Source organism: Astatotilapia calliptera, chromosome 6 (assembly GCF_964374335.1).
Source record: "Astatotilapia calliptera chromosome 6, fAstCal68.1, whole genome shotgun sequence".
Classification (NCBI taxonomy): domain Eukaryota; kingdom Metazoa; phylum Chordata; class Actinopteri; order Cichliformes; family Cichlidae; genus Astatotilapia; species Astatotilapia calliptera.
Window position 1 is genome coordinate 28,506,009 of NC_137427.1, and position 21,711 is coordinate 28,527,719.

At 42.6% G+C, this 21,711-nt stretch overlaps 1 protein-coding gene across 12 annotated transcripts in view; it reads left to right on the plus strand.

The window, feature by feature from the left end:
* fat1a (FAT atypical cadherin 1a) overlaps positions 1 to 15,909 on the plus strand; it is a 95,832-nt gene extending 79,923 nt beyond the window's left edge. For 3 of the 12 annotated variants that reach the window (XM_026171459.2, XM_080303038.1, XM_026171458.2), the window contains 15 exons: positions 454 to 668; positions 2,048 to 2,185; positions 2,384 to 2,527; positions 3,750 to 3,947; positions 4,554 to 5,144; positions 6,773 to 6,995; positions 7,085 to 7,216; positions 7,311 to 7,468; positions 8,169 to 8,637; positions 9,172 to 9,325; positions 9,509 to 9,619; positions 9,768 to 10,411; positions 11,138 to 11,275; positions 13,151 to 13,186; positions 14,343 to 15,909. In XM_026171459.2, coding sequence (XP_026027244.2) covers positions 454 to 668; positions 2,048 to 2,185; positions 2,384 to 2,527; positions 3,750 to 3,947; positions 4,554 to 5,144; positions 6,773 to 6,995; positions 7,085 to 7,216; positions 7,311 to 7,468; positions 8,169 to 8,637; positions 9,172 to 9,325; positions 9,509 to 9,619; positions 9,768 to 10,411; positions 11,138 to 11,275; positions 13,151 to 13,186; positions 14,343 to 15,016 — 4,025 coding nt within the window. In that variant the 3' untranslated portion in view covers positions 15,017 to 15,909. Of the gene's footprint in view, positions 1 to 453; positions 669 to 2,047; positions 2,186 to 2,383; positions 2,528 to 3,749; positions 3,948 to 4,553; positions 5,145 to 6,772; positions 6,996 to 7,084; positions 7,217 to 7,310; positions 7,469 to 8,168; positions 8,638 to 9,171; positions 9,326 to 9,508; positions 9,620 to 9,767; positions 10,412 to 11,137; positions 11,276 to 11,594; positions 11,785 to 11,958; positions 12,005 to 12,677; positions 12,738 to 13,150; positions 13,187 to 14,342 lie in introns of those variants that run through there. The other 9 variants (XM_080303037.1, XM_080303039.1, XR_013909721.1 and 6 more) reach the window with 8 other exon arrangements.
* Positions 15,910 to 21,711: the final 5,802 nt, after the last annotated feature.

Genomic DNA, 21,711 nt, shown 5'->3' on the forward strand with positions numbered 1-21,711 from the left:
TTTCTTCCTAACCTTTGTAAATAATTTTGCTGTGGATTTAATATACAAAAAAACCCTTGGTTTGTTTCCAAATGGGCTGTGATTGGCTAGTTTCATGATTACAGTGAAACACCAAAGTAAGAAAATCCCTGGTTATGTTTTAACTCAGTGTAGCTGAACAGGATTTAGTTTTTGAATGCCAACTCAGTGCCAGTGATGGATGATGTTTTGACTTAAGGTGTATTTAAGCTGAAAATGTTTGCATGTGAAAGTATAAACCCACTTTAAAAAATGACAACATGCAACAAAAAAAAGAACTTACCTGCTAGATCCTCTCTACATGTGCAATATTAAACATTAAAACACTGTGGTTGCTGCGAGACAAATATGTGTTTTGTAATATTTAGATGATAAACAAAAATACATTTCGGAGTCTTTTTAACAGCTAGATACATTTCTGGTTTTGTGCCTCAGGTGACGTCTTCGTGATTGAGCCGCTGGACTATGAGGCCTCTCATGAATACTACATTACAATAGAGGCTACAGATGGCGGTTCGCCACCGCTCAGCGACATGGCTACTGTGAACATCAACCTGACAGATGTCAACGACAACAGACCCGTCTTTAGCCAGGACGTCTATACGGCCGTCATCAGCGAGGACGCCGAGCTGGGAAAGACTGTGATGGCGGTAAGAGCGCACGCACTGTCTTTGGTATACAGCAGGTGCTCGTTGTGGGGAAACAACTGTAAAGGTACACACAGGGTGAGAGACATTTTTCATCTCTCGCTCTGGACTTTCCTCCAGCAAAATCTGTCATCTTGTTCACCTTCTCACTCTGTTGCTCATTTTCTCCCTCGCAGCCTTTCTCTTCTCTGCCCATTACTCACTGAATACTATCATATATCTGCACCTGTGGCAAATCACCATCTGGTGGAACGGCTAAATTAGGACCAATGCTCTTCATGCTCACTGCATCCCTGTTCTCGTGCACTATCTGACACACATGCTCGGCGAGTTTAATTAAAAGCATTTGACTCATTAAGCCCTTATCCTAGATAAGCCATTTGCTGCCTTTTGCAAGTTAAATTCTCACTCCCATCGATTTCTGTCTACCTCTGCTGCTCACCCATTCTTTCTCCCCTCATAAAAGATCTCTGCTTGTGGCCATTTATCTGTGTGTAATGTACCTGAATATAAATTATCCATCAGAGAATTTTAATGCCTGCCATTGTCTCATTCTTGTAAATCTTTACTGTCTGCTGATTTCCCCGGAGATGTGACGCTTGGTCGGTTTTAAGACTTAAGCATGTGTTGATCTTTTTGTGTGTGCGAGTGTAGCAGTGGTGTGAATGGAAGATGTGTAAGTTTGTATGCCCTAGTGTTACATCAGTGGAGACTACAGCTAGCTTCTGTTTTTTAGATTACACAGCACTCTCCCATTAAATATGCTAAAACATGAATGAAAATCACAGCAACTAATCGAATCATTTCAGTGATTTGCTTGAAAGCCCCTTATTTTAAATGTAAACAATGTAAACTCTTTAACAATAAATAAACGAATATAATGTTTACTAAACAGGTTAGCACACCGGTTAATTGTTCATTAGGAGTATCTAATCTTTAGATTTTATTCAAATATTGATAAAACCTGATCATTGGACACCTTTTTTCTACATGTAGACTTGGCCTTTCTGAACTCCCAGGCCAGCGATTGAAACAACTGCAATTGAGTGCAGAGGACACCGCTGATTGACATTTGACCCTGTAGTACATGCATTAGAGTTTTATCTGATTATTCTCATCTGATTATTGCTGATCATTCTTTGAAAATGAGTTTTATTTCACCTCTTTCTGCCACTTTCAACCACTTCAAGACACTGTAGTGTTTGAGCACAGAAAGAAATGCAAATATAATTATCATGTTTTTTTAATGCAGCGGGTAATTGTTTAAAGCTGATTGAGAAACAAGGTTTTCAGAGGTCATGTTAGAATAACATGTACAAGCAGCCTCTTTTCAAGGGCTGTTGATTGATCGATTGTGGTGTTCATGTTTGATTGATTCAAAGGTGATGGCTGAGGATTTTGACGGACCTTCATACAACCACGTGCGGTACTCCATTGTGGCCGGTAACCAAGGCAGCCCATTCACCATTGATCCGGTCAGAGGGGAGCTTAAAGTTGCTCGCCAGCTGGACAGAGAGAGAGTAAGAGAAACCGCAGATACAATGCTGACTGTTCATACACAGTTTAATCCACCTAGGAACTAATTGCAGTCTATGCAGAATCCAATCAAAAGTCATGTCAGGTCTAATAAGGAAGCTTGTTTACCGATTTCTGCTTTATTGCATGCAAAAGCAGCTTCGTCTGTCTATGGTAATTCTCCCTCTCTTTCTTTCTCTCAGACATCGGGGTATACTCTAACAGTGGTAGCCTCAGACAACGGGGCACCCCCTCTTTCCAGCAGCGCCATGATCAACATTGACATCTCCGACATCAACGATAACCCTCCCCTTTTCTCCCAGGCCAACTACAGCCTCATCATCCAGGTGAGAGGGGGAAAGGGGTCAATGCGGATAACTGATTAGAGTTGGAAAGGAAGAAAAAGAGGAGGAGGCGTGGTGGGAGGGGAAGAGGGGTGCAGTGGACACAGAGAGAGGGATTAACAGGGAGTAATAATAGAAGACTGCACGACTAGAATGTCAAGAAGCAAGTTGGAGGATGGAGCAAGAACAGAGGTGAGGAGGGGGATAAAGAGGAGGGTGAGGGAATTGAAAGACACAGGCTGCATTTTAAGTATAAACTGGCAGATGGGGATGGAAGAAAGGGAGGAGTGATGGACAGTGGGAATATGGAAGATACTAAGCTAATAAAGCACGACTGACTGAACTGAGGGAGGTGCCTGTAATTCAGTTTTTGAGATTAAAAAGGAGAAGATTCAAAAGACAGGGGAAAAGAAGACTCATTTCTAGTTTTTCTCTCTATTTAGAAGCCTAAAAAAGATAAATTTGGGAGATATCATGAAGAGGCAAAATATATATTCCAAACAGATCAAGCACTTCAGGATAGGATCTTTATTTTACTTACACCGGAGCCTTGATCAAAGTATGGTACAAAATCCCACAAAAACAGAACAAGAAAAAAAAACCTAGTGTGCAGATACTGTACGAACAATAAAAAGATCCGTAGTTTTTTGCCTATTTTTTTCCCTCAAGAAGAAAAAGTCTAGTTTTCACTCAGGGCTTGAAAGAGTCAACAGAAAGACAGATTTGAAGCTCATTCAAGGACAGAAAACAAGAATTCTGCCTATAAAACTGTCATCTTCCTTTTTATTGTTACTCATGAGAAGCCTACCCGCAAGTTTGTGGACAGGCTCTTAGACCGGGACGATTGCCAGATAAATAAAAATAGAGCTAAGCGTCTACAGCCTCAAATCTTTAGTTAAGCCCAGCAGTACTTGGAGCTAAACGCTAGCATGTATAGTGTAATGTTTAAAATGTTTATCGCCACAGCTGCGAAAGTTAGCTGGTGGCTTTGGAGCTGAGGTTGGTGGGAACTGTTTGGCTGTAAACCAAAAGCATTTTTCAGATACAAGTTTTGACTTTGTGAAGGCGGTCAGAAGGATTTATGGACGCCGAGTCAGCTTCAGTGTTGCAGCACAGTTGCGTTTTCTGAGCAAATATCTAACACGTTTGAAGTTAAACATCACAGCTTCGCCATAACCACGTCTTCTCAGCACAGTGTTAAACACACCTCTGCTGCTTCCCACAGGAGAACCGTCCAACAGGCACGAGTGTTCTTCAGCTCACTGTAACCGATCGGGACGCTTCTCACAACGGGCCACCTTTCACGTTTGCCATCGTCGCTGGGAACGACGGCGACGTTTTCCACATCAATCAGCAGGGAGCTCTAGTGGCCATGGGGGTGCTGAATAGAAAACATAAAGAAAACTACCTACTGCAAGCACAGGTGAGTCGAGGAGTCCAAGGAGAAACCGGAGTTGAGAGGTTGTATCGATTTAACCATCGAGCCACAACAATCTGATCTATCTGTCTTCTCTCTTTTTCCTCTCTGTACCTTTACTGTCACGCTCCCACATTTTGCCAACTACTCAGTGTTCCACCCTGCATCTCCTTCCTTTAAAGCTTTTAAATGTATTCTAAATTCAGCTTTTATAGGGTGGTGTAAGGTGCATAAGGCAGCAGCATCAGAGTGCATCTCACAGGAGAATAGATTTTTTTTGATTTAGCTCGATCACGTGTCACGTCAGAGGAAGGAACAGAGAAGAAATGTGTGGGCAGAAAGGACATGAAATGTGTGATGTCTTGTTACACACAAGATGCACACTCAGATGTGAGTCATCGTTGTTTTTCTCTCACAGAGCTGATGACCATCTCTGTGAAAGTGTGAATGCTAAAATGTATGATGTTGATGGCTTTAAAATGGGTTACACCTACAGTATGGAGATGCAGTGAGATTAGGGATGTGAGCAGCACAAGAGCTTGATTGCCCTCTGCTGTTGGAATAAAGATTAAACTCGGATGCTCTCTCTGTTTTTTTCTTTCTCATACTCAGGTGTCAGACAGTGGCAAGCCACAGCTCTTGTCCACCACCTTCATCAGCGTGCGTATAATTGAAGAAAGCGTCTACCCTCCCGCCGTTCTTCCTCTCGACATTTTTGTGTCGACCGCCGGCGATGAATACCCCGGAGGAGTCCTGGGCAAGATTCACGCCACCGACCAAGACATCTACGACACTCTCACCTACAGCCTCGCTCCTTCATCCTCCTCGGATGAGAGCAGCGGCTTGTTTTCTGTGTCGCCCTCTGACGGCAAAATTATTGCCCTGGGTCCTCTCGATGTGGGGCACTACCCTCTTAACGTGACGGTGACTGACGGACGCTTCACCACGCCGGCTGACGTCACCGTGCATGTCAGACAAGCAGCTCGTCAGGCCTTGGATAACTCCATCGATGTGCGCTTTGCGAATATCGCGCCCGAGGAGTTTATTGGGGACTACTGGCGCAACTTCCAGCGAGCGTTGAGAAACATTGCCGGAGTTAGGAGGAGCGAGGTTCAGTTAGTCAGCCTGCAGCCTTCTGAGCAAGGAGATCTGGATGTTCTGTTGACTCTAGAGAGAGCTGGCAGTCCCTATCAATCTCAGGAGGTAAGACTAGGAAGTAGTCTAACATATTTGCACCGATAACAGTTAATCTGTCATATATGCCCTCGGCTCGATAGATTTTTTTTCCATTGCGGCCATGTTGACACAGAATGGGAGGTAAACACAGGTGATACCATTAATGAGGTACAAGTGACAGGTAACACCTGTGTTTACATACTGTTTCGTGTCAAAATGGTTACTCTAAAAAGGCGCTACTACTTGAAACCGAATCCAAATGATATTAAAAAAAGGGACTTCTAGATCGACACATTAGATCTTGATAAATGCAATATGCTCAAGTTTAAACACTGTGTAAGTTACTGGGAGCAAAAGGGCTGATTGAGCTTTCAAGAATGTTGTGCTACTTTTGAAAGACTGACTCAAGAATCCAGAAATTCAGTATTTCGTCAGGTCAAGTCCGTTGTACTCGAAGCTTTTGGGTTCTTCTTTTACAGTGAGAATTAATGATCAAACACGCCTTTCTTTCAAACAGCTCCTTGAGAAGTTTGAACTAACTGTGACTTGTTTTAAAAATGACTAACATGTATCCAATTTTTTTGCTAATTAATGTTGCCAGTTAGGCAGGTGATAGTCACAAGTTCAGCCCCGGCCTTTAACCCTTTAAAACCGGTCGGAGCGGGCAAGCTCCATTTTGCGTAACTATGTTTAAATCCCGGTAGCTCTGCAACCACGTAAGCTAGCGCAATCATTTTTTTTGCATATGAAACCGTCAGCTTGTTCTCGGTCACGGTTTCCTTCCACATATAGCTTTGCAAAAACTGCATAAAAAGTGCTTGCAGCAACAAAAACATAATATTCCAGAAACACGCTTTGCCGATCCGATCAGCTGATCTTAACACTTCCTACGTTGGAATAGACGTCAGCGCGAACCATCACATGTCCGCCATGACCTGCCCGAAACCGGAAGTGACGTCATTTTTGCGAAAATGTAGTTTTTTACCTTCAGGGCCTATACAAGCATATACTGGTGTTTTTAAAGGTTATGTTTGACTTTATGACTTTATGTGTCGTTTCTGAGGTGCTTAGGACTCATATTGCACTGCTGGAAATAGTTTATTTTGATGCACATGCTGTTTTTTTTGGAAATTTGCACTATAAGATTTATTTTCGTTTTTCCTGCAGTGTATAAAAATTGGTGTATTTAAAAAAATAAAACTATGAAGACACTGAAAATAAATTTCCTGTGGTGGGAAACTAGTTTTCGCAACTTTTTTGTATTTACAGTTTTGAGGGATAAGCCTCTTAAATTTCTCTAACTAGAAATATATGTTAAAAAAGCAAAAACATTTTCAATTTTTTTGTAGTTTATTGCACTTTTTTGCAATTTATGTAATTACTATGCACTTAATGCATACATATTATTAAAGTTTGGGCTATAATGGTTGTATTGATGTATAGCAACTTGAAATGCTCCCAAAAATGGCTCCACAGCATGTAAAAATATAATATAAGCTCTGGTGGACTTGGTTCTATGGTAGGTCTTAAAGGGTTAAATGACTTCAGCTATTAATCACATATCAGAACTGATTAATTTTCCATTGACTAGTGAATAATTAGAGCACTCATTTGAACAGTTTATCGAGTGTTTTGTTTTTTCCAATTTTCCTCAGGTTGTCTTCCGGAAGCTGAACTCCTCTGCGGCTGTGATTGAGGAGATGACGGGCATCCGCATCGTGCGGGTGGCGCAGAAGCTGTGCGCGGGCCTGGACTGTCCATTACACTTCTGTGATGAGGTCATCTCCCTGGATAAAAACGCCATGTCCACTTACAGCACGGCCCGCCTCAGCTTCGTCACCCCACGATACCAGAGAACCGCGACCTGCCAGTGCGAAGGTTCCTGATTACACCTCATGCACCTACGTATTTGCTCATATATGGTTTGGTAGATTTCCTAATCTTACCTGCGCTATTTTGGCATTTAGGTGGCAGATGCCCCGTGTTGAACAACCTGTGTGAGAACAACCCCTGTCCTGAGGGTATGGAGTGTGTGGCAGATCCCAGAGACACTGAGTACAGTTGTGTGTGTCCTGAAGGCAAAAAAAGCAAATGCTCCGGTAAGACTATCTGTGATTTGGATATTCTGTCTAACATTTTCTGCATTTACACTGCTGTTATGTCTTACTTGTACATTTGTTCATCCTGTGCCAGATGGCCACTCGCTCACATTCAGTGGAAATGGTTATGTGAAATACCATCTGATGGAGAATGAGAACAAGGAGCTGATGAAGCTATCCTTGCGACTCCGAACTTTCTCCAGCCACGCTACCGTCATGTATGCTAAAGGCACAGACTACAGCATCCTTGAGGTGTGTGCAAACCTATTTTCCAGCCCCATATTTCACTCATGGGTGTTTTTCCCCCTTCTGTCATTTTTAAAACTGAATGGAAAACCTTGCTAATCTTGAATAAGCCTTTGCATTTCTTAGCCCATCTCTGTATTACTGCTCAGCATTTCCATATCAGAAGGGTCTAAAAAACCCATGACTGACCCGACTTCTCTCGAGACCAGCCAGCCATGTGTACCAACCAAGTATGCTGAAGGGTTCAAGAAAGCCATTTTAAACCTTCTTTCACATGAGGGACTATGGGAATGTGGTGGTGGGTTGAAAAACACACACACAAGAGCTATTTTAGTAGTGGGAGGGAAACAGAAAGCAGTTTTCCACACATTCCTTTTTCGAGTCTGTCTGGTATAGCCGTCAACATGCCAGACTTCAGAGGAAGAACTGGGCTGGCTTAGACACAGATTTAGTTTAACAGGCTGCGAGCTGTTTTTTTTGTTTTGTTTTTTCAGAGGCTTGAGCAGAAGTTTAATTGTTTTATAAAGCTGTTGTTTTTCTGTAAAGCTCTTCGAAAGCCAGTAAAGTGGAAGTGTCCTGTGTGAAAAACTGATTTAAAACAGTGACTCAGTGGCTTTTGAGTCTCAGTGTTGAGATGAATGACCTGGTGTGATATGTGCAGGATGTGTAGCATATTCTAAAGCTATATTTTCTGTCCATGAAACAGATCGTGAACGGCCGTCTGCAATACAAGTTTGACTGTGGCAGCGGCCCCGGGCTGGTGTCGGTCCACAGCGCTCAGGTTAGCGATGGCGAGTGGCACTCCGTTTCCCTGGAGGTGGACGGTAATTATGCTAAACTCGTGCTGGACCGGGTGCACGCTGCCTCCGGCACAGCCCCGGGCACTCTGCGGACCCTCAATCTTGACAACAGCATTTACTTTGGGGGTCACGTACGCCAGCACGCCTCCCCTCGCCACGGACGCAGCCTGCCTGTCACCAACGGGCTGCGTGGCTGCATGGAGGCCATCACCCTGAATGGCCAGGAGCTGCCTCTGAACACAAGGGCTCGCTGGGCCCACGCTGTGCTGGAGGACATCGTGGACGTGGCTCCAGGCTGCGCGCTCACACCTGCCGAGAGCTGTTCTAGCAACCCCTGCACTAATGGAGGGAGCTGCACCTCGCTGCCTAATGGAGGTAGGTGGAGTCCTGCTTGGCTCATTGCACTCACTTATTTTCCAGTCCTTGTGCATTTCCTTGAGTCTGGTTTTCATTGAGAAGTTTATCTGATTATGTATCGCTGCCTTTCAGACATATTAAATTCCATTTACCGGCATCCAAGGAATAGCACAGATTTTCAAATTAAGAGGCGAACCGTGATTTTAATCTGGAGCAGCTGTTAGGTCTGTTACCTGTCCTAATTCAGATGTTCTCTGCTTAATAAGGAAAAATCTACTAAATACTAAAATCATGTTTTAGTGTAAACGCTTCATTCTGATGTACGCCTGTTGATGTGGATTCAACACTTCTGCATCTGTTTCACATTAAAAACCTGCCAGTGGTTCAGGGGCATAATTACAGTCTTGCCATTACTAGAAGGCTTTTGGTAAAACATCTGCAGGATGTTTTAAAATCACACCAGCCTATTTTAGAAAAAAGAAATAGATTTATGATGACAAAAAACGTCAGTTTGTTATTTTGCTCATTGACCTGTTTTTCTAAACTCTTCAGGCTACTTCTGCAAATGCCCCACTTCGTTCATGGGCACACACTGTGAGATCCCCATAAGTCCTTGTGCCTCCAACCCCTGCCTGTATGGTGGCACCTGTGTGACCCGAGGAGGTGAATTCTACTGCCAGTGCAGAGGGCAGTACTCAGGACCGAGGTACTGCACTGTTTTATGTTTAATCTTGATAATATGAACATTGTGCGCAACATACGGGATGATGTTACTGGCTTGCTTCACATCAGCTAATGCAATTTTAATATTAGTTGTTACTGTAGGATTTGTGCACATCTAATTTGGAATTTGAGGCTTCATGCTGGAGTAATCTTGTTGTGAATGCAGGTGCCAGTTGGGGCCGTACTGCAGAGACAACCCTTGTAAAAACAGCGGAAAGTGTATCGACAGCTTGGACGGTCCCGTATGTGAGTGTGAAGCAGGCTTCCAGGGAGACAGGTATGTCAGTGTGGAGCTCAAATAAGCAGTAACACCAGTTATTTGAATTCTCCTAGTAGGTAGATCTTATGTTTTGCAACAACTGTTAGAAAAAGCGTCTTTTTTGCCCACAAACAAACCTCAGTTGAAATTCATACATGTTGTCCAGGTGCCTGAGTGATGTTGATGAGTGCATCAAGAACCCGTGTGCCAACGGAGGACAGTGCCAGAATACGTACGGCTCATATAAGTGCAACTGCTCGCAGGGTTTCAGTGGAGCAGTGTGTGAACTCCAGGACGTTCACAGCAATAATTTGGTCTCCAACTCCTGGAACATCGGTTTGGAGGAGGTGATAGGCATTGTTGTCTTTGTGTCTAGTATCTTCATACTGGTCCTCCTCTTTATTATCATCCGCAAGAAGGCCTGTCGCAGAAGGTCAAAGAGCGAAGATGACGACAAACATCCTGGAGGTTCGAACGTGCCTCACTCCTTCCTCCAGAGACCTTACTTTGATGCCAAATTCAACAAAAACATCTACTCAGACATCCCTCCTCAGGTGCCCGTGCGGCCTATCTCCTACACTCCCAGTATTCCAAGCGACTCAAGAAATAACTTGGATAGGAATTCATTCGAGGGCTCCACCATACCAGAGCATCCCGAATTCAGCACCTTCAACCCAGATTCTGTGCACGGGCACCGCAAAACCGTGGCCGTGTGCAGCGTAGCGCCCAATCTCCCTCCTCCCCCTCCATCCAACTCTGTCTCAGACAGCGACTCCATCCAGAAGCCAAACTGGGATTATGATTACGATGGTAAGTTTGATTCCAGCTGTTTTTTCCCAGGAGTTGCACTGAGCTTCAAATGAGTATGATTAGTGTCTCATTATGCTTAAAACATGGGTTATTTAGCAAGTTTCGGATTCCTTAAGTCTCCAGAGTTGTTGAGTAGTAAAAGTAAACTAGACTTGGTCACTTAACATCTAAATGGTGATATTTGACTTTGTATAAAGCTGCCGCACATGTTCCAGTCAGCACTGGCTATTTTCACTCCTGTGAATGCATCGCTGACTGTCTGTAGATGCATGTGAAACTGGACGTCTGTGGAAAAAAACCCGATATCTGGATTCTCATGAATTCATCAGCTTGTGTTAAATACACTAGCAGAGCATTCAGCACTGGTGCACTGCCAAGTAAACAATTTTTATCAAATATCTGTAAAACTATAAAAATCCTTCTGGCAAAAAGCATAAAGGCCAGCGTATATGAGCACAAAGTTATTTTGGAAATCCAAACTACTTATTATAAAGTATAAAGTATAAATATTATAAAGTCATTAGTTTGATTCTTTTAAAACTACACTTACTACATTCAGTGTAAAACTTGAGCGAGAAGGAAAAACTCTCTTTTCACAGTAAGAAACCTCCAGCAGGTCCAGACTCAAACACACAACAAGAACAACAAACGACAACAAAAATCTGCCAGGGGCATGTTCTATATTTAAAATGTGTGACTAAGATCATACTTCGCCTTCTGTTCCAGCTAAAGTTGTGGATTTGGATCCGTGCCTGACCAAGAAGCCTGTGGAGGACAGTGCCTGTCACCCCTACAACACCAGAGGCAGCATGTCTGAGGTCCAGTCCCTCAGCTCCTTCCAGTCTGAGTCTTGTGATGATAACGGTATGCTGCCATGTTTAATTTGCTCCTCTGTAGCATTTAGAAAAAAAAAGAAAAACTAACAAGACAGCGCAGTTTGAACGTTTCTGGCACATGAATCTATGAGATGCATTGTTTTGGTTTTCTGTTTGTTGCTTTTTGTTCCTTTTCTCTGATCGGCCTGCAGGATTTTGCAACATTTGCCTTTGTCTTGTTGATTTGAGCGCTAACACTTTTCTCTCTGCATGTACAGAATGGATGACCCAGTAGTGGCTCTAAGGGTCATTTGTCCTGTTTCTTTTGTTTTTGTTTTTTCTCTTTCTTTTTTGCTGCGGGGCTTCAGCTCCCATATGGATCAAATCAGTCCACAGATCCAGAACAAGGTTTTAAATAGGGGTTCCGGCCTGTAAGTCCTCGATCACTACCGGTACAGACAGAAGTAATCACTGCAACTCGTGTTGTGCTATTCTCTGGGGATTATTCACACACACAAAAATAAATACAAATTTGACCTTGTTTCCTGTTCTTCTGGCCCCAAGTTCACCTGTGTTTAGCTTCAAAAGGAGTTTGATGACTTACTTAAACGGCAGTTATATTCTGTTTGTTCACACATCTGCGCTTTGTTTTATTTTATTTTTTATTTACAAGCATGCCTTTTTCTTCCTTTTGTCCCTCCTTTTTTGTTTCCTCATATTTTCAAAAAATAGCTCCAAACGGATGTTTCAAGCAAACATCAAGGAACATATCAAAAGGGTATACAAGCACATTTTATGTTCTCCCATTTCTTTCCCATGTCATACTTAATTACTTTTCATCATTGCTTAGATATCACGCCGGGCACTGTGCTGCTCATAAGTCATCAAACCCTTCATCCGCGCCTTCGAAAGTGACAGCAAATCCAAATTTGAATTAGAAACGGAGCGTGTGCAAAATAGGTAATTTCTGCTTTCCTGCTGAATGTGTGTGAGTGTTTTCCACACGCACACACATTCAGCTTTTCTCTTAGCTGGAAATGGGTTTCGATCTCTGGGGAATTTCACTGATTCTTCCATCTGTACTGTCAGTGGCACCCAGTAGCATCTCAGTTTGTTGTTGTTGTTGTGTGTTATCCTGCACAAACAAAACTAGACCCTCCTATCCTCTCCCCCACTACACACAAACACCACCGCTACCATCGCTCTATTCCCACCATTGTGCTGTGCCGAACCATTAACACCGCCCTCATTCCCCCAAACATTCAGCATCAATGCATAAAAAAGCAAACGAGGACGACGTTTGTGGGACATGTTGCTTGTGTTGGCCTCTCTCCCACCCCTGTGCATTCCATATGTGTTTTTATTTGTCTTTGATAAATGATAAAGAGCGTTTGTACTAATGCTAAGATCTCTTCCACCCACTCTCCCCCCTCTCCCCTGCCTCTCACAAGCCTCCATTGTGACAGTTATCCACCTTGTCAACTCTGCTGTTGACACGGTGGAAGGAGAAGGTACTCTTCCAGCTTCCATCTGCCGCTGGTTTTTGTCCTCTGTGTTGGGATGTGAAGTGTAGGCTGTTAGAGCTGCCATTATCTTCCACTGACAAAACCTCACCGACTAGAACGTCTCCTTTTTTTGTGATTCAGAAGCTAATTAAAAAGATATGCACAAATCAAATTAAACAAGCAGCTCAAGTGTTGCGTCCTCGATTCAGCGCTGAGCTCTTGTGCACCTCGAGAAGTCGGTCTAAGAAAATGGCAGAGCTGTTGTGCACTCACTGAACTGTCGCTGCCTCAGTCATTATTTGCCCTTCAGTGTTCGCTGTCCTCATTTCATTCATGTTCCAAGGCCGATGTTCTTTCCACGTAGATTTTAATGCGACTTGTTCTTTCTCTTTTTCTCCCCCTTCTCGCCTCATGTAAAGAGTCTTTTTTGGCTCATGATCTCAAGAACCCAAGAGGTGACTTGTGTTTTTTTTCTTCTTTGCTTGCCTGGTGTTGCCCTGATCCCATCCTCTGCAGTTTAACCACTAACCCTGAACCCTAATGAGGAGAGTTTAACCTCCTCTCTAACGTGGCTCTGGAGCTTTGTGGCCTGATAAGGTGTTATTGTTTGCATTGTAAGGTTATATATATGTTTCTACTCCTTCAACCCCCCTGAAAAAATCCTTTGCATGACATACATGAGTATATGTTATATGATCAAAAGTGTTGCTCAGTAACTAACTGGAAGTATTCACAGTTTTTTATGTTTGTCTGTCTGTGTTACTGTTGTGTGAGCTTTCTGAAAGCCATGGCATCTGTTTTAAAACAGGTTTTTTTTTAGCTTTGAAATAAGAGGAAAATCACACAGTCGGACTTGAGACTTGGGGCTGTAATGTACACGTGGGTGAGCCGTAATAATTAGGATTATTTAAATCATATCTTTTAATTTAATTACAAGATTTAATAGAAACGCTCAGAAGCAGGGCTGACTCTTTGGGAATCGCTCCCATAGACAGGCGAAAAGATGGCTGTACCCTCGGTGATGTCATCCAGATTCAACTGAAAACAAATAATGGAGTCAGAACACCATCCTCCCGTACACTTCAGACAGCCTTCAGAGGGGATGCAGGTTTTTAGGCACTTCCACATTGGCTTCATTTTTATGTTCAGCTCTGTATTTTGCTGCTTTCAGCTATACACCCATGACACAGTGATAATGCCCTCCTGGCCACTTGGAGTTAGTTCATTGCCCTCAGTGATCTTTGATTAGATAAATGTATGCATGCATCCCTGAGATCAGGATGACTCACCAGCAACAGTTTAAAGTTGTAAAGGAAGAAAAAGAAATCACATTATAATCTTATAACAAAAGATAACTAAACAAAAACACAGGGAGACAGACTATTTTTGTTGTGTATTTTATTGTGTGTGTTAACTTGTGAATCATGTCTGCTGAGTGTGTCTGATCACAGAGCGTTGTGCAGTTTGTTTAAGCTCATTGTGGTGCGTGACTTTGACCTGTGTTCCTCCTGCATGGTGTGGGTTTTTAACATTAACCTGAGAGCATCTGTGCAGCTTTTGCGAGAGAGCAGTGATATAATGTGTGTGCTGTGGTCTCTCCTCCTCAAACAGGATATCACTGGGACACATCTGATTGGATGCCAAGTGTTCAACTTCCTGGAATCCAGGAGTTTCCACAGTATGAGGTTGTGGAGTCACCCGCCCCTCTGTACAGCGACCCGAGTGCCATCGACACCGACTATTATCCCGGCGGCTTTGACATTGAGAGCGATTTCCCTCCGCCGCCAGAGGACTTCCCTGTAAACGACGACCTCCCGCCGCCACCATTGCCAGAGTACAGCGACCGCTGCGACACCCTGCGGCCCCTCGGCAGAGACTTGGACCCGCCTATGACCGGTCCGGGCAGCTCAGGCGCCATCCGCCAGCGCCCAGCCCTGCCCGAGCTTTACAGCCTTAACCAGTACCTGCCGCAGCACTCCTTCCCAAGTGACGGCGGCGATACCGAGGGCCTGGGCACCACTTCAGCCTCCGCCACCCCAGCCTCCACCTTGGGTAACAGCGGTTACAGAGGAGGCTACCCTTTAGGTTGCAGTCGGGACTTTGACTCCTCTGCTCTGGACAACATGTCCATGTCTCTGTACACGTCCACAGCCTCTTGCTCGGACATGTCGGCGTGCTGCGAGGAGTCCGAGGTGATGATAAGCGACTACGAGAGCGGTGACGAGGGCCACTTTGAGCGGCTGTCCATCCCGGCGCTGGACTCCCAGCAGCACACTGAAGTCTGACACTGGATCCAAACAAAAGTGCCTAAACCCACAGCTACACCTTATGTTCGCCCCTGACCACCACAGACACTAAACACGCACAGAATCTGGACCCACACACACACAGACACACACTGACACATAAACACAGGGGTTTGTTGAGACCGGCTGAGAAGGCCGTTCAGCTGAGAAGATCTGAAGAAGTTATAGGAAACTCTCTGTAGCCGCTTTGCATCTGCTCAGCCCAGCCCAGCCCCCCTCGCTTTAAGTAGCTGCCATCATACACAGGAAGTGGATTGTGCAAAGGATCGACATCTCAACGTGCAACAGGAAAAACATCACGACAAAAAAAAAAGAAAGTAAATGTCTTTGTTTCTATAAACAAAACCAAGCAAGATGTTTTTATACAAGTCTTCATTTTCAGTGTAAATTTAAATGTACAGTTTTGATTTCAAAGTTTACTAGGTTTTGTAGATATTCTATGCTTTTATTTTCAACAAAAAAAGTTAAATGGTGTGACATTATCAGCCTTACTGTGCGTACATTCATTAAGAAAAAAAAGAAGTGTTTAAAAAGAGAGATAAAGAGAAGAGCGTGACTTTTCTGAACACAGTGTACTCGTAAAGTTTGTTGTCTCTTGCTCATTTCAAAAAGGGTCTTCAATGAACGACTGCATATTCTTGTGTTGTTTATTTTTTATTTGTTTGTTTGTACATTTTGACTTTGGAACCTCTTTATTTTTCCACCAAGAAAATGGGACCCAATATATTTATAGTGCAGAGTTATCCATGGACACGTGACTTTTTCAGGTGTCTGTGTGTGTCTGAGCAATGCTATGGTCTTGTTAAGGTTTTTATTGAATACTGCCACAAGCTCACGCTTTCCTACTGGCAATAAATTATTCCTAAAAAATACTCTGATGTCTGCGTCTGCCTTATTTTCTCAGCGTGTTTACAAGGTAACTACGATGCATCACTCTGTTACAGTACTGGGGATATAAATGTATTTAGAAAGGGGAACTCTTACAAACCGCTCTACACTTTATATCTTAGTTGTTTGGATGGATGATTTCAAACAAAACTTAAACGATCACTCAGCAGAAAAATTAATCTGAAACAGTTCAATCATTCAAATCAATTTTTTTGCAACTTTTTTTTGGCAAACATGATTACATTTGTGTGCCGTGGCAACCGCCCGTGCACACTTGATGATTTTCTTGGTCTCGTGAGAGCTAGTACAGCTAGCGGAGCGTTTACCCCGGTGATGCTGGGTTGGATTAGTGAAATTTTAAATGGGTAATATATAAATAGATATATATATATATATGTGTATATACAGACACAAGGAGGAGATAAGAAGTACAAAAATACAAGTTACAGATGTCTTAAGAAACTATACAAATTATAGCTACAAATGGGCCTGAATGATACATATAAATAGGCTGAACATGGTACAAACTGAATGAACCTTAGATATTAGGATGGATTGTTCCTCCTTCATCCAATAAATATCTCCTTGAGTATTTGTTAAACTCTTCACAGACTAATGATGAATTAAACTGATCTTTTAATCACAGGCAGTTCAGCTCTTTCCCAGAACTGAACTGGGAAAGAAGGCTTTTACTTATGCTGCCCCTTTTACATGGAACATGATGCAAAAAGACTGGAAGATAGCAGATCTTATTTCATTAAATGCTTTTAAGTCCAAATTGAGAGAGCCAGAGAAAAATGTTTTTTAAAATGTAATTGTTACTTATAACATGTATGTAACTTTGTCATTTTAACATGTTGTCGCCTCTTGGCCAGGACTCCCTTGAAAAAGAGGTTTTTAATCTCAATAGGACTTTTCCTGGTAAAATAAAGGTTAATAATACAGGCAGTCCAACACTAAAACTTAAAAGCTGGCTTTAGGCCTTAAACTCTTGACTGCGTTGCGTCACCTCCCTCCTCCTGTCTCCCAGCAGCTGTTTGTATCAATAAACCCCAGCTGCCTCGCATGAGGCTGATAAAATAACATGACCCTGATACCTCCAGCGCTGGCCGGTCACTGCAGGCAGCCTGTGCTTTGTGAGGGCTTTTTTCCCCACTGTTTGGCTTTCTCTGCAAAGTGCTGACCTGGTCACAACTTCACACAGGATTGACTGTGCTCCCTCCTGGGCCCTGTGGTGGAAGAATGACCTTTTAACCTTCGGTGAGGACAGCAGAGCGACGCCACATCGGCTGTAATGGGCTGACTCCTGTCAAGACACATCCTCTTCTCTGCCATCGCTTTATGAATCACATCGTGCCACCAGAATCAGACTGTTTGTATGAGAGCAATGTGACACTGCGCAGCCCCTGCCTGATTGTAGAAAAACTTCACTTTTTGCTTTATTCTCAGGACCACAGCAAACACCACACTTATACTGAGATTCATTATACAGTCTAAAAACAAAACTAATCAAAGTGCACCCTCTATCAGCTGGAAGGCTTTACAAGACGTAAGAAAAGATAATGGAGGACAATAGAAATCAGTATAACACAGAAATATTTAAAGTATATTAAAACTGTGCTTCAAAAGAGTACTTGAGCAAATGTGCTAATTTACACACCACCAGTTGAGCTACACATGCCCTCATCCAAAGGCATGAAGGTCAAATTAATACACAACCCTGGATTTAAAGTGTAAATGGGTTCTTATTGTAATTTTGTGAGGTCAATTTAAAACATCACTAGTTATTTTAATGTCTTGTGTGATATTTAAATGAATATAAATATAAATGTATTTATATATGAAGTGATTATTAAATGAAACCCCCTTTATAGCAATTTCGCTTACAACAATGACTGAAACATTTTTTGTAATGGATATATTAAAAATGCAGTTGGAATTATTTACAAATAATTGCATTCTGTTTTTGCACAGCATCCTAACTTTTTTTAAAGAGGTGTGCATCCCAAATCCTAGCAGTCGCTCATGTGCTCCTTAATCTCATGCTCCACAAATCCAATTAACTGTGGAAAAAGCACCAGGCGTTTTTTCTTGTGTTGAATAAATTAACACCTCCTTACCTATTAATGCATTATTCATTAGTGAAGAATCGGGTGAGCAGTTCTTTGAGAAAGGTGGATTTCGAGGTTTGAACTTGTGCGCAACTTTGAGCATGTAGTATCAGCTGACAACCACAAGATGGCAGCATATGGTAATTGATGAAAGCTACAGGAAGCAAAGAAGATGGTTTGTACGCCAAAAAGCAGTGAAGCAGTCCACAGGCAGAGCTCAGTGGTTCCTTCTTGCTGGATGAAGGAACACAAACCAGCCAAACTGGCATCAGCTGGTATGAAAACTTTCACCCTGCGTGATTTCCCCTTCACAGCTCAGTTTGCCATTGATAACTCTCCACCATCCTTGAAGGACATGTTTAGACTTTTACAAGTCTGATGAGCGCACTTGTGCATGAGAGTACTGTACGTATTCATTGTGCAGAATTAGACTAAAAATGCTCTTCAAACCTCAGTCGAGGCCTCTTGAGACATAAAGATGTTGGAATACAGTTACATTAAGTTGTGATTTTATCCAAAATGAAGAAAAAACATCATATAATTATAAATAAAGTGACAAAAGCAGTTCATTTACAGCAGTGCCATTTTCACTCGGTCCACAGAAGTATTTAACCTTGTGCTGTGTTCTTGATTAGCTTTGTAATAAGCTGGACCTGGCATTTTTAGGATTATACATCATTATAATCCTGTTCCATATGTCATGACATTCATAATGTAGGGGGAATTAAACAGTTTAAAATCGTGTAATCAAAGTTTATGAAAGCAAGAGCAGATTTCCATCAATCACAAGTCAAATTACAGTTCAGTTTTTGCACAGGAAGCGATTGTGGAAGAAAGGGATTGACATTTACTCGTGTGGTGTGTAAACATGTCGCACAGTCCTGAAACTCTGGGGGGAAAAACAGCCCCCAAGTGGGCCTGAAAATCTGCCCAGTCATTCGTGAGAAATGAAATCAAAGTCTGAGACCGTGTCCTTTTCTCAGACACAAAATTGCCTGATCTACTCAGAGACTCAGTCCCTATCATTCTACTGTTGGGTTCTAATTGCCAATATTTCTTATTGAACCATTCATCGGCTAGACAGAAACGTGAATGAGCTGTAAATGTGTCTGACAGTGTTCCTACGACCCGAATCCTTGCTGTTAGTTTAGGAGGTGCACTCAGCTTTGCTTTCATTAAAAAGATTTGTATGAATTACTGCTGTTTTATCCCCCACCCCACTGTACTAAAAACGACACCCTATATGAGAGTGAGATGCATTCTAGTGAAAAAATTAAAAAATCCAGTTAAAACCACTGTGCAGTCACTGGAGAGCAACCAGGAAACTGGATTTAGAGCTTTGTTATGGTGCTGAGAAAATACCACTACCACTCAGCTATGTAAACGCTTTAGAAGCATGTTATATGGCGGTCTTATCACAACCAGTTCACAAGTAAACAAGTCTTGACTCACTTCTGTTTTTTGCCAGGAAAATAAGAAGTAGATGCAGGAAATACAGTATATGAGGCAAAAACAGAGTTTGCACAACTATGACAAACCTCTTATTCTTCAACACAGCCTCAACTCTCCTAGTCAAGCTTTCTTCTCATTTCTTTAAGTAGGCTTAAGTAGGCTTTCTCCAGGAAGAACTTTCAAAGCTCTTCTTTCGATGTTGGCTGCCTTTTCCTTTATTCTCTGCCAAGATGATGATTGTTAATCAGACACTTTCCGAATGGTAATGCATGACGGATCGAATGCATCAGTGCCATTTGTTGGATTACGGGAAATGTAGGATTTAGCTGTGCTAAAACCTGACCCATACAGAAAAGTAACAAACATAATGATGATGGGAGCCTCTCTCATCAGCTTCCATTCTGTTCCTTATTTTTTTCTTTACTTTATAGAAGTGCAACACTTAATCACCCTGACCTCGAGTTTATTACAGAACATTAAAAAGTTCCACAAAAACAGCCCCCATAAATTTTTCAATAACAATGCTAATCACAAAAACAACATAATGACTAAGCCATAAAACTTCGCTCCAGGGGGCTGATTAATTAAATAAACAACAGACAACAAAAACGCTAATTGTCTGGCTTCATTCCTGTTAAATACTCAGTCACTGTATTGTTATGTGTAAGTGTACAATCGCACTCTGTGAGAAAGCTTGCGTGTGAATGTGCGTGAGAGGGAGAGAGAGAGAGAGACAAACACACACACACACTCGCAGAGACCACTGACCCCAATAATCCTCTTTCTCCCAGCATACACATCTCTTTCCTGGGTGGAGCTCCGCAGTTGTCATGGCAACCGGCTGAGAGGAGGAGGAGGAGGGGGGAACGAGAGCAGATAAAAGCAAACACTCTTGTTTCTCTGTGGGATGTAGTCATGACCAGTGAAGCGGCAGAGACATGCCGGGCCTGTGTCGAGACCGCACTCATTACATTACTTATGTCTCCTCTCCTTCATTTTGCTGACAGCTCTCTCAAATGAGTGACTCGGGCAGCAGTGTGTGTGTGTGTATTTGTCTGTGTGTGTCTGTGCACGCCCGTCTGTACAGAGGGGGGGTCCTCTTGGCACCCTCCTGTCCTCATCACGGGTGCATCTGCCCTATCCCTCCCCCACACGTGGTACTTCTCTCCCACTCTCATCTTTCTCCTTTCACCCTTCCCCATCTCTCCCAACCAACTCACGACAGCTCTCTCGAACCTGTTTCTCTGTTTTGGGACGATGAGACCACGCCACTGATCACCTTCCCGTTCCCTCGCTGTTTTTACTCCCTTTTAAAAACTTCTTTAATTGTGCTGTTAAAGTTAAAAAGCTCCCCAGACATTGCATTTTAAGAACATTGCAATAATTCCTTTTTTTTCTTGCTTCAGTTCATTTGATCATTTAAAACTCAAAGGTGCTCCTTTGGCACCGAATACAACCAGTGCCTCTGAGTCATCTTCATACCCCTGATGATCTCTGAAGACTAATCAAATGTTCAAACAGTAGGTACACACGATAGAACGATCCCACTGACTCGTCTTAAAGGCCATTTTAATAAAAGTAAATGTGTTTCCTAAAACAAATTCCCTGCCTAAACAAAACACAGTTCCCCTGCAGATATGTCCTCCTCCCTTCTAAATGCCTGCTCATTATTTGCCTTGGGTGGGCTTGCTCCTCAGCCACCAATATTACTTATTTGTACACCACTTCAATTATACATTAGATAAAAGTCTCCTTGCTCTGGATAATTACTGGTTCGCAGCGGGAGACAGTGATTCAGGGGCTCGAACAAAATAGAGGGAGATAAACACAAAAGCGCTTAGCAGCTGATTTGTAGGAAGAAACTGATTTATAGGCATGAATTATTTCTTTAGAATCTCTATAAGTAGAAATGATCATGTTTGGCATCACCTTTTGTGATCTCTACATTTGTTTTCTTCTGAAAATGATGTATCTTTAGTTTTTACTACTGACTCATTCCTGTTAATACTAATTTGAGTACCTGTAGTATGATTGACAGTATATGTCGCTTCACTCCAGTAGAAAGGCAGAACTAGGCTGTTTGTATAGTAACGCTAGGGGTTGAATCTTTGGACCTATTTTATACAGAAGCTACATAAATACCTTTATCCTACCAAAACTCTAGATCAGTGTGCACATACTCCACTATGCCACCCCACACACAACATGCTGTGATGCTGTGTC